Consider the following 15,525-nt stretch of genomic DNA (forward strand, 5'->3'; position numbering starts at 1 on the left):
TTATGTCGAGAGCTAGTTTAGGTCTGATTTCTAAAGATGGGGGAAGAGGGGAAACCATCGGGGATATCCATACGTTACTACGAGAGATGGCGATGTTACATCATTCTGCGGACTTGCGTCTCCTCTCTAGACGCACGCACATGGGATAGTATGGGAACTCGGCACGTCAACCATGTCTTTGATGGAGACTTTCATGTATAAGATATGCGAGTCTGGCCAGCATACATGTGCCTAGGTAAAAACCTAAGGTTTGGTCCTTTTAGAATTACTGATTACTTTATCTAGTGGGCTACTCCGTACCGAAACCGAAATCCAAAACAAACTGGGTCCCTTTTGTCTTTTGGAAGAGGGAAACCTGGGTGACATTAGTAGTCGAAGACCTTTTCCGTCTGATGTTGTACCGGCTTTCTATCGGACAAATCGGCACGGACTTTGGAAACGTGCGTGAGCTTTAACTGCGATTCAGTCCTATTCCAAAAGGTTGAGGGGTACCAGAGCTATAGATAAAAGACCAGGACCTTAACCTCACTTTGACATCTCAGAGTCGATTGAACTTTCTCACACCACATATCGACCAACATGGCGCGAGAATACCTATATGCAGCTTCATCGGCCGCCCTCGGGTCCTACATCCTCTGGACGCTGGCAGAGAAATACTTCACCTGGTCCCACGGCTCACACCTCACAGCAAACCACGCCCTCACCAGCCCGCTCCTCGCAACGCTCCTCGCCCTCCCGGCCCTCATCTTATACAAGAAAGCATGGTACCTCTTCAAAATGAAGGCCCTCCGCTGCGCACCCGCGCCCACGTACCCGCACAAGGACCCTCTCCTCGGCACCGACTGGATCCGCGCCTCGCTCGCCCGGCAAAAGGAGCACAAGCTCCTCGAGTGGTGGCAGGACCTCTTCGGCGCGCTGGGCAACACCTGGTGGGTCAAGACGCCCGGCGGGTGGGTGCTCATGACGAGCGAGCCCGAGAATCTGAAGGCGATTTTGGCAACGTCGTTTGAGGCGTTTCCTATTATCGGGCCGAGGCGGGAGGCGGTGCTGCCGATTCTGGGGGAGGATGCGATTTTCTCGGCCAACGGGGAGGTGTGGCATGGTGCTAGGGCGATGATGCGGCCTAGTTTTGTGAGGAATCAGATTGCGGATTTGAATTGTTTTGAGAGGCATGTTGGAGATCTTATTGGGAATATTCCCAAGGATGGGGGTATGGTGGATTTGCAGGCGTTGTTGTATATGATGACCATGGACTCGGCGACTGACTTCATGTAAGTGTCTCATAAGAAAAGAAGAGGTGGCAAGCGGGAAAGGCAGACATACTGACGATAACCTCAATAGGTTCGGACATTCTACCAACATGCTCACGACGCCGTCGCCAGAAGCCCGCGACTTCACTTCGACATTCGAATACATCACCACCCGTTCCGCCATCCGCTCCCGGCTCGGCCTGCTCACCTTCCTCGATAACGACAAGAAGTGGGACGAGGGCTTAAAGAAGATCCACGGCTTCTGCGACAACTACATTCGCAACATCCGGGAGGCCGACCCGGAAAAGAAGCAGGACCCCGAACGGGGCTACGTGTTCCTCAACGAGATGATTGGGAAGCCCGGCATGACGCCCGACTACATCCGCGCGCAGCTGCTGTCCATGATCCTCGCAGGGCGGGATACCACGGCGTCGACGCTGTCCGCGCTGTTTTGGATCTTGGCCAGGAGGGGAGACGTGGTGAGGAGGTTGAGGGACGAGGTGGAGGCGTTGGAGGGGCGGAAGCCTACGTGGGAGGAGATGAAGGACATGAAGTACTTGAACAATGTGCTCAAGGAAAGTAAGTTATTCGATGACTGTTTGGTAGGAGGGGACTTTGGGATAGAGTGCTGACGGTGCGATGCGTCTTACTAGTCTTAAGATTGTACCCGACTGTTGCGAGCATGTCGCGCGGCACAGCACGGGATACGACGCTACCTGTCGGCGGAGGGCCCGATGGGAAGTCGCCCGTTTTCATTCCGAAAGGCACGGCCGTGCGATGGTCTTTGTTCTGTCTTCATCGGAGGAAGGATCTGTATGGCGAGGACGCTGATGAATTCCGCCCCGAGCGCTGGGAAGAGATGCGGCCGTCGTAAGTTTTTGCACACCTTCCCACCTCTGTCGATCATATTCCTACCCTGAGTCTCTGTCTTTTCTTGATGAGAGGCTTCTGCTGACTGAATGGAATCAAACTTCACAGATGGGATTATCTCCCTTTCTCCGGCGGTCCGCGCATTTGCATTGGGCAGCAGTTTGCGCTGACACAGATGAGTTACTTTGTGGTGAGGATCTTGCAGACTTTCAAAGACATTCAACCGAGGGATGAGAGGCCCATGTTGCAGACTGTGGGCATCACGACGAAGCTGCCCAACGACGTCTTGTTGAGCTTTACGCCGGCTTAGAATTCGCTAGGGTTATAGTACGGAAGGCTGGTGTGGATTGGTGGGTTGAACATCATTCTAGAGAAAATTGCAGAGGGAGCTCTCCTTAATGACAATACTTGACGCGGCGGCGATTTGATTCCCTAAAGTAGTACATGTGTATGCCATGAGAGCCACAGCGGAACAGAGCCATTGCTAGAGATCGTTCACTTACGCTTCTCTATCAACTATCTGCCCTCGAATTCTATTTGCCCTCTCTCTGATCAACATCCATTGTGGCTATTTTCATCTTGATCGTTTTGCTGCTTCAGAATGTGGACGTTTCGTTTCAATTCTGAGTCGTTGAAAGGAAAAACGACACATTCACTTCATCGATCATTAACCGATTCCTCAACGCATCACTCTGAGCAACCACTCAAACGACTGCCAAGAGTGTCAACGCAGCCAGACGGGGTGGCTTCAATCCGTCTAACACCCTGTCAAAGATCACGCAGCACCAAGAGCCCTCGAAAAGCGACACCGCGGCATGCAGGTATCCCGCCTGCATCCCACAACACCGGCAATGCAGCCAACGATTGAAAATGATGCGTCGCGCACTGGTTCGACCCCAGATACCACGATACCACCAACCTCTGCACGATACACCCGCAGATTGGATGCACCGGTGACATGCTGGGTCTCTCACACACCATCTACTTTTTCATTCGTCTCATGAGGAGCGACGGACAGTGATCAGAGTTGCGTTGCATGGTGCAGATGGGGGGGGGGAGGGGTCGAGATTCTGGTGGTACCATTGTGCATATTACATGTCTTCTGGAAGCGAGAAATCGATGAAAAAACAGTCTCACCTCGTTGTCGACATCCCCAGCACGATCGGTTTTAGGGAAGAAAAAGTTCCATGCTACTGCTGGTCACGCCTTGGCAGGATGCGCGGTCGGCGAGTTTGCGGATGCAAGGGCTTGCAGCAACCGAAGCCATGTCTCAAGGCCACCGCCTACCACCCCTGGTCGAGGAATAAGAAACGTTGATGGCCAATCTCAATCTCATCTTCTGAACCGGCGTTTCTCCCTCGAACCTTTTTCTGGGGCCATGACGATGGAACTAAAGGTCCAGTCTCGTCCAGCGAGTCATTAAAAGAGGGCGAATCTTTATGTTCGCGTTAGACATGTACGGGAACCTACATATTCGTGCAAGGGCTAAGTAGACCCGATTGTGTCCCGTTACGTGACGGGCTAGAGGGAGATGACAAGCGGGAGTGAGCTTTCGAATCTGGACTGTGACGGGGCTCCCGTTCTGAGAGTGGAGGATGAGAGGTCGGCTTCTTGAGGTTCAACCTGCCTCGTGGCGCCGGGAACGTCGATGCGTGTAGCCGACTCGACAGCTCTCACCCAGATCTCTTGCTCAAACTTGGGTGATCACAGGATGAAGGGAAGCTGATTCGATATTGCGCGTCCTGGCACCAAAGAGGAGGTACGTGTGTTTTTTTGTCTGGTATTCACTGTTTTCCCTGGAAAGAGGCCTGTCTTGGTTGGATCTGAGCTCAAGACTTTTAGAGCCCTCGGTCAAGATACGTCGAGACTTGAGGATCTTTTGCTAGGTACATGGAGGACACTCGTCCAAGACTGCCAGTTTCATCGTCCCGTTGGAGCGAGACAAGAGAAGGCAAGGCGTTAATTAGTATCTTCACTAGCAAACACAAACAGCCCGGGGGTCTACGGATATATGATGGAGAAGGAAAGGTGGAAATGGCGCAGCGGACAAGATCTAAGGTTATTGTTGGGTTGCGGAAAGGGAGGTAGACACCCACGTTCCAACACCTCTTGCATGCCCCTTTAGGAAGCAAGCAAACTAACATATTTCTTCTTCCAACGCGATCTACATTTCTGTTTGTCACGTTTTCTCTACCAAGACTCCAGGACAGGATAGACCGAGAGAGAGTCGAGGAACAGACTAGAGCAATAGAGTCAAAGCCAGGCACAGAAAGGGTACGTTCCGTTGGTCAGTAGACAAACACCGCAATCTAGAGCCGCACAAACGACTGACCACCAGACGGGAGTGCCGTTTCGGCTAGCCGCAGAAGGATAGGTCCTCGTTCGGTGAGTTTCCCCAAGCCGGTCGTCGTTGGCGACAGAAGCAAAGATGAAGGGGTAAACCGCAGATGGATGAGACCAGACTCCCTCACCCCCCCCCCTTCCTACCGAAAAAGGGGGCGAGAAGTAGGTCCGGGTTCCCGCGTAGGATGAGCACGAAAGCCGGGGTAGCTGAGAGACATGGACGGATAGTCCAACTTAACATGATCATCCTGCACAAGGAACTTGTAGTCTGCCATTTCTCTCTTGATTCTACAATTTCCACTGCCGTGGGACGAAGAAGAAGCGCCTTGTCTTCTCCCAGGACAATCCCTCGTTCCTACAAGATTCCCGGAGTCCTGGTCCTGCTTCACCGAACTCACGCATTACCTGTGTACGCAAAGAGCTCCAGAACGCCCGCCCACCCTTGACACAGCTCCCGTCTCGATCCATGATTGCCGGTCCTCCCCCCCCCCCTTCCATCCCCCGGACCGCCATTGAACGCCTCTCCCGTAGCCCACGCTCCCTAGACTGGATCATCTGAGCGTCTCTGCCGTTCAAACGGGCAAAACAAAGAACACCACACACACACACCTCCCTCGCCCCTCTAGCCGCAAGCCATGTCTTTCTACGAAGGCGACAGTCGCACCGGTCCTCAACCAGCGCCGCCGCCCCGAGCCCTCACGGCCGGCGAGATCGGAGCCATCGTCGGCACCGTCATCGTCTTCATTGGCGTCGTGGGGGCGCTGTTCTTCTACCGCGCACATAAGGCCAAGAGGCGTCGGGCGGAGCACGGCGAGAGGGTTGACGATGATGACGACGACGACGACGAACACCGGCTGCACGAGACGAGGCATCATAAAGGCGATGACGGTTTATTCCAAGGAGGAGGGAGAGTGGTGACGAAACCGCTCCCGGCGAGGAAAAAGACGTGGGACCCTTATGAGGGAGCGAAGACGGATGAATCGGATGGTAAGTTGTCTCTGCTCTGGGTGGCCCAGGTGTGTTGTAAACTGACTGTCGTGAAGCTGAGAGAGGCGAGAGCCATGAAATGCGCACCCAGGAAAGGGTGCGATCATGAACTTCGGAAGATAGGCGTTGGACATCGCGCCCCTGTCTGGGTTTCTGGTTAAGTCTCAATTAGATTGTCCTTGGTCTACCGCGATATTTGGGCCAAGGTTGGATGCCATCATTGATGGCTTTAGGGGAGACTTTCAGATGGATTGGAATCAGCATATCCTTGAAGCACATAGCGCCTGTTTTGTTTTCATGCTGACGAGGAGAGATGAGCGTGCTCCCGACCTCTTCTCAACCCTGAAGTGGTGTGCTGCGTGTGCTTGATAGATGTCAGTCCTTGGAGTTTTCCAGTAGGAACAGGATCAAATTATCAAATCGAATACGTTCACAGACAAATTGTATTAAACGCCAAGTCCTGTTCCAACAACCATAGACTGAGCAAAAATGGGCATTTTGACCCGCTTCGTGATCTTACCTAAACGCCAGAGATGCTTCTCGACCCCACCGAATCATGTTCTACCGTAAATCAAAATCTGATGCACATGCTGCTACTGTTGACCAGGTTTGGGCATATAGCGGCTTCTAAACGCTTGGCTGATGCTGAATCTGCTCCCGATGCCGCCGTCTTGCATCTTACTCGCGAGGGCCTCCTCGAGAGCAGATTGCGTCACAGAGGCGTCTACTGTCAATTAGCACTGCTCAACAATAACGTGTCGTTGCGGAGCTTACCGTCCAAGTCACTGAAGCTGCTGCCCATGCTTGGCGTGCCGTCGCTTCCGTCTCGCGAGTACCCCTTTCTACTTGGGCTCTTGCCAGATAGTTCGGCTGGGCGCCGCGGAGAGAGGGGACCAGCTGGGCGTCTCTCCCCTGTCGAGGGGCCTCTAGATACCATGGCGGGCGAACTGGTTGACGAATCTGATGTCTCGGAGTGGTGAATCTTCTCCTTGCCTTTCGGGGTCCGTCGGGAGTGTCGAGGGTCGCCCCGCAAAGTCGAACCCATGTCTTGTGCTGATGTGTTGGATGATTGCGGCTTGTATTGAAGAAAGGCAGGCTCGGTATCTTCGTCTTCGTCTTCGAGATCAGTCGGTCCGTCGCGCTGCTGGAAGCGAGGTGGGCGACGGATGATGCGCGATTGCGCTGGGCTGGACTCATCATCCGAGGAGGTGGGCGAGCTTAGCTCATCGGCGTCGGGCGAAGTCGGTTCTGGGCTTCTGGGAGTACTCTGAATAGGGAGCGATGACAGGCGACGTCGCTGATTGTCGTTGGATGGCCGCGAAGTGGCAGGCTTGCTCTGGCGGGTCGTAGAACCGCCGCCCAGGTTGCGTGTTATCGTACCGGAGGAGGCATTTCGTGTGATGTTCGGCCGGAGAGAGCTCGTTATGGGCGTCGCTGGCGTGCTTGTATCGGTTCGGGGGAGCGGTGAGTCACGTCGGATGGATAGCGCGGAGACAGTTCGTTGGTGGGTGTGTGGCTCGGCGCCAGGAACGGGAGATGGAGCTGAGGAGCCTTTGGCCGCAGCTGTGGCTTTCCGGACCTGGGCTCGAAGCTGCGCAGTGTGCCGCTCGGTCAAGTAGGCTACTTGCTGAAGAAGGAAGTCGACGGTGACATCGAAATGTGCGGCTCTAGAGAACGAGTGAGCTCGATGGTGTGATTCCGGTTCCTCGGTAGGACTTACAGTTCATTCCCTACACACAACCAAGTTAGCGATGCTCAAAAGCTCAGAAGTTCAAAATGTAGCCATAACTCACAGTCAATCTCCTGCTTAGTTGCGCCGGAGATGATGTTCCATAGCACATCGTCCTTGGCGGAATCCCAGTTGACCTGTATCGTGGAGTCGCATTAGTGCCGGTCCCGCGGCTACAGCACCTGGACGGCTATGGGCGGATGGACTCATGGACTCACCGGAGGGGGGTCCGTGAACTCGCCCCGCAGAATGGGCAGTCTGACGAAGACTGTGTATGTGGGATCAGTCATTCCGATCGTGCGTTCGTCATGCTTGCTGGATCAGCTCTAGGAATGGTGACAGCCTCGGGGGATAGCTTGGGAAGAGTGCGACTTGAAGGAGTGAAGATGACGGAAGAGGGCTGGCTCCCGTTGTCGTTGAGAGCCTTATCGGAGCTGCGGGAGCGATAAGGAGCCCGTGGTGGAGCGGCTGATGACGGCTGGGGCCGGGTGGGCCTGGTGCATGCCCTGTACATGTACCTACTCTCCAAGCGTTTCGGGGAGCGAGCAGGGTGACTTTCGTCTCAGGTTCTCAGCATCGTCCCTTGTCTAACCACATGCACTTACACCAATCGCGACGAACCACGATATTTGTAGCAAGGTGTTCCTTGCCAGGTAGAAGGAATACCATCGGTCGCATCGACACCTTCAACAGAACATCGTCAAGAGTTCTTTGCTGAGAGCGCGGTATCTTTAACTTCCTCATTAGTACCTCTTTGTCCGCATAGTCAGGCCACTCAAGTGAAGGGGAAGATGCCATCTCACACTATTTAGCTACAACCAGCAGGCGCCTCTCTAGGTCGGGAGGCCAGGTCAAACTGAGATGCGAGATCGACTCTCAGCTCGAACACCAAGAGACGTAGCCTACCGAAGTGAGCAATACGAGCTAGCGTGGGATCAATATTCTGGTCAGCTCACTAAGCACCCAGCTGCCGTCGCCAACAACAGGCCACGACAGCCATACTTCCCGCACAAAGAGGACAGGTTTTCCGACGCATGCCCAGTAGAAGCTAAGCTGGCCTCATGATTCTCCTAGAAGAAAGGCCAGGTCATCATCGCCTCCATTGCCTAAGGCGTTCGCGATACTTCAAATCTTTGCATTCACGACAGCCCGATCCATCACAGAAAACTGAAGCTGATTGAGACGCCGCCTTCGCCAGAACGACATAGAGCCATGGGCTTTGGTCTACTCGGTGTTTTGATCTTGTCTCTATCGCTAGCATGCTCTGGTGCATCCGCATTCGAGGTCAATGACTGGGAGGATGCGTGTAAGTCTGACTTCATGTCCATCGTGAGTGTCCCGCCGGAACTCCAAAGCACTCATGAGCGCTGTGATTAATACAAGTTGTGTTGTAAAGAGCCTCGGACCTTTATATACGAGCGTGGGCAAGATAAAACGCGGTGCCAGGAGGATACCGCTTGATGGCCAGAGTAAGTGAACCAAGGAAGTTACAGAATGTAGGACTGATGACAGACTGTGCTTCAGGCTTCACAATCATGGGCTCAGATGAATTAATACATCATGCAAAAAGCGATCCAAGTCTTTCAAGTGCTCTGTTCGATTACGGGTGGGATTATGGCCTGCAGCGCTCTCAACGGTGGTGAGTGCTGACTTCTATCAGTGTTATGGTCTGCGATGCCACCGAACCCGAGTACTTCCTACATCGGGCTATCAAACAATCGATCCCTCACGTAAATTTAAGCGATCGTCATGAAGTTCATATATTCAGAGACTCGATAATCGAAGCCCTCTGGAAATCAAAAAAGGTGGCCGAAACCTGGACACTTGGATCCATTGAACAGGCATTCGTGACTGTGCCGCAATATTTCACCAGGGAAGAACGCGATGTCATCACGGAGGCTGGGGTTTCCATTGGAATAGAAGTCCTTCGCATCGTGAACGCGCCTACTGCCGCTGCTATTGGGCTCGGCATAGACAAGCTGGACGACGAATTCCACTTCATTGTTTATGACCTAGGGCGAGAAACCTTCGAGGTATCCTTGTTCGAGGTTGATGCAGGTGTGTTTGAATGTCTGGCTAGTATCAGTGATCACCAGCTTGGCAAAGAAGTGGGCGAATTGATGCATCAAAAGCAGCTGAGGGGGAGCTGGGTATTCGACGCAACTGAGATGGAGACACTCGAGAAGACACTACCCTTTCTGGGTCAGGCTATCGAAAGCGCGAATTTTTCTATCAATGACATCTCAAAAGTCCTCATCGTGGGTGGCTACACAGGACCGGCACAGTTGAGATCTATGGTAAAGAACTTTTTCGGTACCGCAACCTCTACGATCTTCGACTATCCAGGAAGTCTTCGGTTGATACCAGGCACGTGGGATTATGACCAAGTTGTTACGTTTGGCACTGCTGTCTTTGCTGAGAATGTCTGTGGATGCGGAAGATACGACCTAGTCGGCACACTTGAGGCGAACCCACGATCTGTCCTTCTCGAGATCATTGGAGGCGAGGCGCAACGGGTGTTCCAGCGGTACACGATACTCCCAAGTACTCGCGCCATGACCTTCACCACCACAATGGACGGACAGACGAGGGTCGTCATACCAGTCTTCCAGGGCGAGTTGCCAGATGCGAGAAAAACCGACGAAGTACTCGTTCTCAGGTTGGATTGCATCCCGCCTGGGCCTCGCGGAACTCACACTATCCAAGTCGTTTTTGAGGCAGGCGTTGACACGGCGGACGATGCGTACAGGTTCTTGCTCAAGGCTTCGGTGCATCTCGTGGGTGCAAGGGAGCAGTGTTCGTATAGTGCTTCCGGGGTTCTCCATGACTTTGACGCAATTGACGCCCTCAGCGGCGAAGAAATTGAGCTTGAAGCAGCGTACGTTTATGGAGGAGGAAGAGTCGATCTAGGGTCGCCTGGTGTTTGCATCAACCCTCAAAGCGACATTGACCATTATCACGTGGCGGCAGCTGGATAGCTCTCAGTCAAAGACAACTAGGACTAGCCAGTTGACTAGTTCAAGTATTATTCACTATCCCGCTGATTTGACCTTGAGAACATGCAATCTAGCACCTTGTCAAAACCCCAAGGGGAGCATTCATGGACAGCATCAGCATATCAGTTCGCTAGCAGAATGAACTGCGCTGCGATTCTTTGGAGGAAATCGTAGGACAACACAACTGGGCAGCTCAATCCGGCCTCCCAAATCGGCAAATCTTTCGCGTCCACCGCCAACATTTCCTTCGACCTCATAATATCAGACCTTTTTCGCCTTTAGGCTATCCGCACCGATGTTCTCCACAACCTCATCTCAGAGACCGGTCTCGCCCTGCAATGACTTCATGGAGGTGACCCACCGTCCCACAAGCCAGAGGGACAAATTTTCATCTTTTCATGCGAACCCCATCGCGCTGACACAACTCCGCTTCCCAACCTGCGAGGTAAGAGCCCAATTCCGCGAAGCTCTAGCATCAATCAATCCGATATGGTGTAGTGGCCAACATGATGCCCTCTCATGAGCTCCCACGAGTGAGAGGTTAGGCATAGCCCCGAGTTCGATTCTCGGTTTCGGAAGTTCAGAATAATTCTTTTGCTTTCTGACCTATTATATACATAGATGGGTTGCCGGATTTTTGCCCAACTTTTCTTCCATCTTGTCAATCAATTTATGACTCCGTTCCGAATCGTGATACTTCAGTCTTCGTTTCATAGTGGATTGGTATTCCATTCTTGTCGTCCATCATACGCCCCTGCAACAGACTCCCCTATACCCCAGGTAGCTCATGCCAAACAACTCAAACTCAGTGCACGACCTCAGTCTCCAGAGCGGCTCTCAGGGCCGACTCGTTGCGAGGAGTGAAGGTGACCTTGTAGGAGCCCGGTGTGATAATCAGGTTGGTCAAATCAGCAGCGCCGGTGATGGGATCGGTGTCGATCTTGTCCGTCGACGACAGCTCGAAGCTGGCCAACATGCGGAGGAAGGTGATGTACAGTTCGCGGTTGGCCAGCATGGTTCCGGCACACATGCGGTAGCCCATGCCGTAGGTGAACATGGGTGCTTCGGGGTTCTCCAGCCAGCGCTCGGGGCGGAAGACCTCGGGGTCGTGCCAGAGGTCGCCGTCTGAGGAAGAGTTAGTTTACTGTTTCAGGAAGCATTTGTTTTCAACGAGGGAACAGAGACTGACCCATGTTGCAAGCCCAAGAGTTCAAGAAAACTACGGTGCCCTTTGGTACCAGCTTGCCCTCGTACATGAACTCCTTGTTCGTGGCACGAGGCAATGAGAGGCGGAGGACAGTGAAGAATCTGAGCAAGAAAGTCAGCCAAATGTCGCAGATGGTCAAGAGTGTCGCGTCCAATTCATACCTCAAGCATTCGCGAACCAACGCGCGGAGGTAGGGGATAGTCTGGTCATCGCGTGCATCACACAACGGGTTTCCCTCATCGTACGTCTTCCTAATCGCCTCGAAGGCCTTTTGCTGAATCTCGGGGTGCGTCGCCAAGAATCCAATACCCCACGTCGATACCGCAGTAAACGTCTCGAAGCCGGCAGAAAGCATGGTGAGACTGATCGATGTCAACTCGACGTTGTTGAGCTTCGCCTCCTCATCGAGCATAACGTTGGCCTGGATACACGGCTCATGCGTTCCGTTGCGAATCTTCTCCTCCAGGTCGCCGTTGAGCTTGGACAGGTACTTGTCGCGGCGGATTCTCATCTCTACGGCGTGGCGCTTTCCTGCCGAGAAGGGGTTGTAGCGGAGGAGGGGAATGTAGTCCTGCATGTTGTCCGTGACGCTCCTGGTGCGGCTGATCTCGCCCTCGACCGTCGTGATTTCCTTGAAGAGTCCGTCGTCGTGGCTGGGGAATCGCATGCCCCAGTTCAGTGTGACTGCCAGTGACAAGCTGAGTCTCTGGACCAGGGGCAGGGGGTCGACTGTGACTTTGCCTGCCTTGCCGTAGTTGAGAGCGTCCTTGAGGAAGTCTCTCGTCTCGAGATCCAGGTGGGGGATGTAAGTCTCAATGGATGGGCGGTTGAGAGCGGATGCTGCGCCCTTTCTTCTTCTCTTGAGAGACTCATTGTAGGGAGATGTGCCAATGGTGGTGCCAGCAGTGTTGGCAACGATCTAGAGCGCAAATGTTAGGAACCTCACTTCGGATCTGATTAGACAATGAAACAAACCTTGTGGAAAGTGTAGAGCTCCGGTCGTGAGGCAGTCGCTTGCGAGTTGTTTCCAAACATGACCTTGGCCGCAGCAGCCGTGTTCACAACCAAAACAGGGAGGTTGCCTAGCTGGACCTGATAAACGGCACCAAACTCCTTGGCCCAGTCCTTGTACACCTGTGAGGCATTGCCGCCAAGCTGGTGCAGGTTCCCTATAACGGGGAGTCCCTTTGGGCCATGCCAAGCGGGCAGGCGGGCTTTCGATCTGACGACTTCGTTTGCGATGAAGTACACCAACACCGCGACGCCCAGAAATTTGGCGAGGAACTCGGTCGGTCGGTGAGTTGCCTCGTTGACGAGGCCTTGTACAAGTTCTGCAATGAGCATGATGGGCAGGATGTACAGGGCGCAGACTGTAATTGCTGATTGAGGTCGTTGACTTTGTTGGTTTTTAATGACAACGACAGACTAGACGAGCAAAATCATTTATAATGTAAGATAACTCATTGGGCGGAAATCTCACATTAGAATTCACAGTTCCCCGCGATTTGTCTTGTCCTTGGCCTGGACCAAATCGCGGGGTCCCGAGACGATGGTTTGGTGTCGGAATAGCAGTTCCAAATTCCGCCCCCGCGTCCCGGTGTCGCGCGGAGGCCGCACAGGTCACACTATGACGTGGGATTCGACGGAGTAGTTGGAGGTGGAGAGGTGCGGGCATTGATCGGAATCATCGTCTATAGTGATTATGGTATCATGCCTTCCGCACAAGGGGAAAGTTGTGAGCTGAGCGGCTTGGAGAGAAATGGCCGTGAATGAGCTTAGATGCAGAGCTGCCATTGCCAGCTTCAGGCTCTCGAGCCGATTCCCATGTCCTCCAGGCTCCTCAAGCAAGAGGAAGACACGACGCTTACTCATTTTGTCGCAGTGATCACTTTGTTGATTAAGTTTTGCCAACATCATGCATAGTAAAGAGGCCGAGATTAGGAGAAGAGCCGGCAAATGCAGCAATTTTCACGTAATCATGGTTCAAGGGGATGGCTGAAAGTTGAACGGTTCATAATACATCATGTCATTTCATAGCATATCTACAAATAAGTGTGACACATCCATAGAGGCGTTCATGTCGTCCACGAGAAACGCATCTTCGGGACCTCTCTCTGGATCGAGGCCGTCTCCGTCGGTGCCTAAAACGGGTAAAGGAATTCCAAAGTCTCCTCCGCCATCTATCGAGTTGAAAAAGTCATTCAGCTCCTGCGCCATCTGAGCCTCGGTGAAAGGCTCACCCGAGCCTGCTGGCCATGTATCGAGCTCTGGACCACGCAAGCCATCATCGACAGTTGTCGGCACGCTTCCAGGTGGGATGTCCATCCCTCCAGATGAGGTGGGTGGTGTAACCAGCGCGTTGTCTTGCTGCGTACTAGGCTCTCTGACTTCCCTAGAGTGAGGAGCATTCAACCCCAGCTTTCGCCAAGCGAGCCGCAGGTCGCTTATTCTCCTCCAGAGTCGACTCGATACGTATGACCTGGCGCTGAGACCCCTGATCAGATCCAGTGCGGTATGGAACTCATCGCGGACCGATGCGCCATGCTCCGTCGGTGACAGCGCCACGACTAGGAAGATGACTCCGAGAGCGGAGACGAGGAAATGATTGAAGCACATTTGTTGGTTCTGGTAGACGTCTGTTGATTTATTAAGAGAGTCAAGCATCTGGATGGTGTCCTTGGCCAGGTTGACGAGTGACTGAACCTTGGACTTGTTGGACTTGAGACTGGATGTTGAGTGGAGAAACGGTTGAAGAAGAAGGATCTTCATTTGGTTGGCTCGTAGATGAAGCAAGACCTGTAGCCGCTGAAGACCTCTCGATGTCGCAGAGTTCGTATTCGGACTGGCCGTCTGCTCATTTGAAGAAAGCCTCAAGTCTTCCGGCAGATCTTCATACCATTGGTCTATGCGGTACAGCAAGTAGGAGATTTCGTCGTCTCTGATGGCGCCCGTTGCTCTTGCTGAGTTGTACGATGTCGCCCAAACTTTGTCACCGATTCGGCTGTACTCAACCATGGCTCTGAGATACGGAACATCTTGATCCTGTAGTTGAAAAGGTCAAAAATCAACTCTCTCATAATCGTAGCTGGACATTGTGTAACTCACAGGTTCCGGTAATTGCTGGTCAACATCGAAGTTATGCATCACGAAGGGCAACCCTGCGCCAAAGCCCCAACGCCGGTCCAGTGTGTAGACACACCAGAACAGCCGCATGGCCATCTTCCGTTTTCCAGCATCCTTGAAAGTTTTGCTGATGGTTGCTGACTGATGGAGGCCCATTTCCAAACACCATCGGGCAACAATGCCGACAAGTCTCCAAGCTTGCAAATCATCACCAGTCATGAAGCTATAAACAGCCTACAGGTCTATGTTAGTAACCTTGGATCCATTCAACCTATTGAAGAGGGATACCTACCAGTAAGATGTAGAGCATAGTCGACTTGATGCTCGCGGATTCCCATAGCTTATCATGTGATGACTTCCTCACATCGAGGAATAGGGACCTGCCAAGTTGACTTGAGCCTCCAGCTTCTACTGTCAAGGCTGTTGATAGCACCATCTTGACCAAGCTTAGATCTTGAGGGTCAATAATAGTCGGCCCTGGGATTGCAGCAAAGGCAAACCCAAGGCGAGAACCGCTGTTCATAGCATGGTAAAGGCTTCGAACCCGTTCGATAAGCCACCCAATGTCGAGAAAGGGGTACTGGATCCCAATCTCTTCTTCATACACATTGCATAGCCGTACAGCTTCCTCTTCATTGATTAGCCACAAAGGATCTATTGACCCGACGTCTAACCCAAAGGCTGTTTGGATGGATGGTGAAGGTGGGCGAGTTGGGTTGACAGATCCGGGCATCCCGCCGGACTCGTGATCGGCGGTGCCGATGCCCCGTGCCCTCAGATGTGTTCTTGCAAGACTGATGTTGAAGGTGTAACTGGCGGATGGTTGAGGCTCGTCTTGGCTAGCGGAGGATTCAACATCCACGACAATGGGGTCAGGTTGGAGGGCTGGGTCCACCACTTGATCATCCGGATTGCCTAATGAGACCGGGAGATCTTGGATTACTGTTGGTGCAACCTCAGAATGGTGAGGGCTTGACTGGTTTTCCGATGGCTGCTGGGACTGGTGCCGACGTAACTGGT

The 15,525-nt window shown here is 53.0% G+C and overlaps 7 protein-coding genes and 1 non-coding gene across 8 annotated transcripts; 5 read left to right on the forward strand and 3 right to left on the reverse strand.

The window, feature by feature from the left end:
* Positions 1 to 390: 390 nt before the first annotated feature.
* On the forward strand, positions 391 to 2,576 carry BDZ83DRAFT_178757 (cytochrome P450). Its single transcript, XM_060501512.1, has 4 exons — positions 391 to 1,271; positions 1,342 to 1,829; positions 1,904 to 2,120; positions 2,229 to 2,576. Exons 1-4 carry the CDS (start codon positions 580 to 582, stop codon positions 2,428 to 2,430), a joined length of 1,599 nt encoding a protein of 532 aa, XP_060367921.1. The 5' UTR covers positions 391 to 579; the 3' UTR covers positions 2,431 to 2,576.
* Positions 2,577 to 4,384: 1,808 nt separating this feature from the next.
* BDZ83DRAFT_179102 (uncharacterized protein) lies at positions 4,385 to 5,004 on the forward strand. The gene is made up of 2 exons (XM_060501514.1): positions 4,385 to 4,394; positions 4,459 to 5,004. Exon 2 carries the CDS (start codon positions 4,568 to 4,570, stop codon positions 4,907 to 4,909), a length of 342 nt encoding a protein of 113 aa, XP_060367922.1. The 5' UTR covers positions 4,385 to 4,394; positions 4,459 to 4,567; the 3' UTR covers positions 4,910 to 5,004.
* A 94-nt stretch (positions 5,005 to 5,098) lies between these two features.
* On the forward strand, positions 5,099 to 5,559 carry BDZ83DRAFT_749665 (uncharacterized protein; the record flags this gene model as incomplete). The annotated part of the gene is made up of 2 exons (XM_060513794.1): positions 5,099 to 5,450; positions 5,507 to 5,559. The coding sequence occupies 2 exons, from the start codon at positions 5,099 to 5,101 to the stop codon at positions 5,557 to 5,559; spliced, it is 405 nt and encodes a 134-aa protein (XP_060367923.1).
* Positions 5,560 to 6,043: 484 nt separating this feature from the next.
* Positions 6,044 to 7,469, reverse strand: BDZ83DRAFT_571795 (uncharacterized protein; the record flags this gene model as incomplete). Its single annotated transcript, XM_060504441.1, has 4 exons — positions 6,044 to 6,177; positions 6,225 to 7,133; positions 7,244 to 7,316; positions 7,398 to 7,469. The coding sequence occupies 4 exons, from the start codon at positions 7,467 to 7,469 to the stop codon at positions 6,044 to 6,046; spliced, it is 1,188 nt and encodes a 395-aa protein (XP_060367924.1).
* A 1,069-nt stretch (positions 7,470 to 8,538) lies between these two features.
* BDZ83DRAFT_178981 (Hsp70 protein-domain-containing protein) lies at positions 8,539 to 10,314 on the forward strand. The gene is made up of 2 exons (XM_060501513.1): positions 8,539 to 8,648; positions 8,704 to 10,314. The coding sequence occupies exon 2, from the start codon at positions 8,844 to 8,846 to the stop codon at positions 10,155 to 10,157; it is 1,314 nt and encodes a 437-aa protein (XP_060367925.1). The 5' UTR covers positions 8,539 to 8,648; positions 8,704 to 8,843; the 3' UTR covers positions 10,158 to 10,314.
* A 344-nt stretch (positions 10,315 to 10,658) lies between these two features.
* On the forward strand, positions 10,659 to 10,753 carry BDZ83DRAFT_t83. The gene has a single exon. It is a non-coding gene; the product is annotated as a tRNA-Glu (tRNA).
* Positions 10,754 to 10,980: 227 nt separating this feature from the next.
* BDZ83DRAFT_571559 (cytochrome P450) lies at positions 10,981 to 12,726 on the reverse strand (the record flags this gene model as incomplete). The annotated part of the gene is made up of 3 exons (XM_060504421.1): positions 10,981 to 11,300; positions 11,365 to 12,301; positions 12,358 to 12,726. 3 exons carry the CDS (start codon positions 12,724 to 12,726, stop codon positions 10,981 to 10,983), a joined length of 1,626 nt encoding a protein of 541 aa, XP_060367926.1.
* Positions 12,727 to 13,413: 687 nt separating this feature from the next.
* Positions 13,414 to 15,028, reverse strand: BDZ83DRAFT_571634 (fungal-specific transcription factor; the record flags this gene model as incomplete). The annotated part of the gene is made up of 3 exons (XM_060504425.1): positions 13,414 to 14,424; positions 14,488 to 14,739; positions 14,798 to 15,028. 3 exons carry the CDS (start codon positions 15,026 to 15,028, stop codon positions 13,414 to 13,416), a joined length of 1,494 nt encoding a protein of 497 aa, XP_060367927.1.
* Between the last annotated feature and the right edge of the window lie 497 nt (positions 15,029 to 15,525).

This window comes from Colletotrichum acutatum (genome assembly GCF_030867785.1).
Source record: "Colletotrichum acutatum strain CBS 112980 chromosome Unknown BDZ83scaffold_21, whole genome shotgun sequence".
Classification (NCBI taxonomy): domain Eukaryota; kingdom Fungi; phylum Ascomycota; class Sordariomycetes; order Glomerellales; family Glomerellaceae; genus Colletotrichum; species Colletotrichum acutatum.

Excerpts from the sequence above, each read along its gene's own strand:
- BDZ83DRAFT_179102 (XM_060501514.1), top strand. The coding sequence starts at position 4,568 with ATGGATGAGACCAGACTCCCTCACCCCCCCCCCTTCCTACCGAAAAAG.
- BDZ83DRAFT_178981 (XM_060501513.1), top strand. The coding sequence starts at position 8,844 with ATGGTCTGCGATGCCACCGAACCCGAGTACTTCCTACATCGGGCTATC.
- BDZ83DRAFT_178757 (XM_060501512.1), top strand. The coding sequence starts at position 580 with ATGGCGCGAGAATACCTATATGCAGCTTCATCGGCCGCCCTCGGGTCC. Across the intron at positions 1,272-1,341 it reads GACTCGGCGACTGACTTCAT|GTTCGGACATTCTACCAACA; the intron begins GTAAGTGTCTCA and ends TAACCTCAATAG. Across the intron at positions 1,830-1,903 it reads GAACAATGTGCTCAAGGAAA|TCTTAAGATTGTACCCGACT; the intron begins GTAAGTTATTCG and ends GCGTCTTACTAG.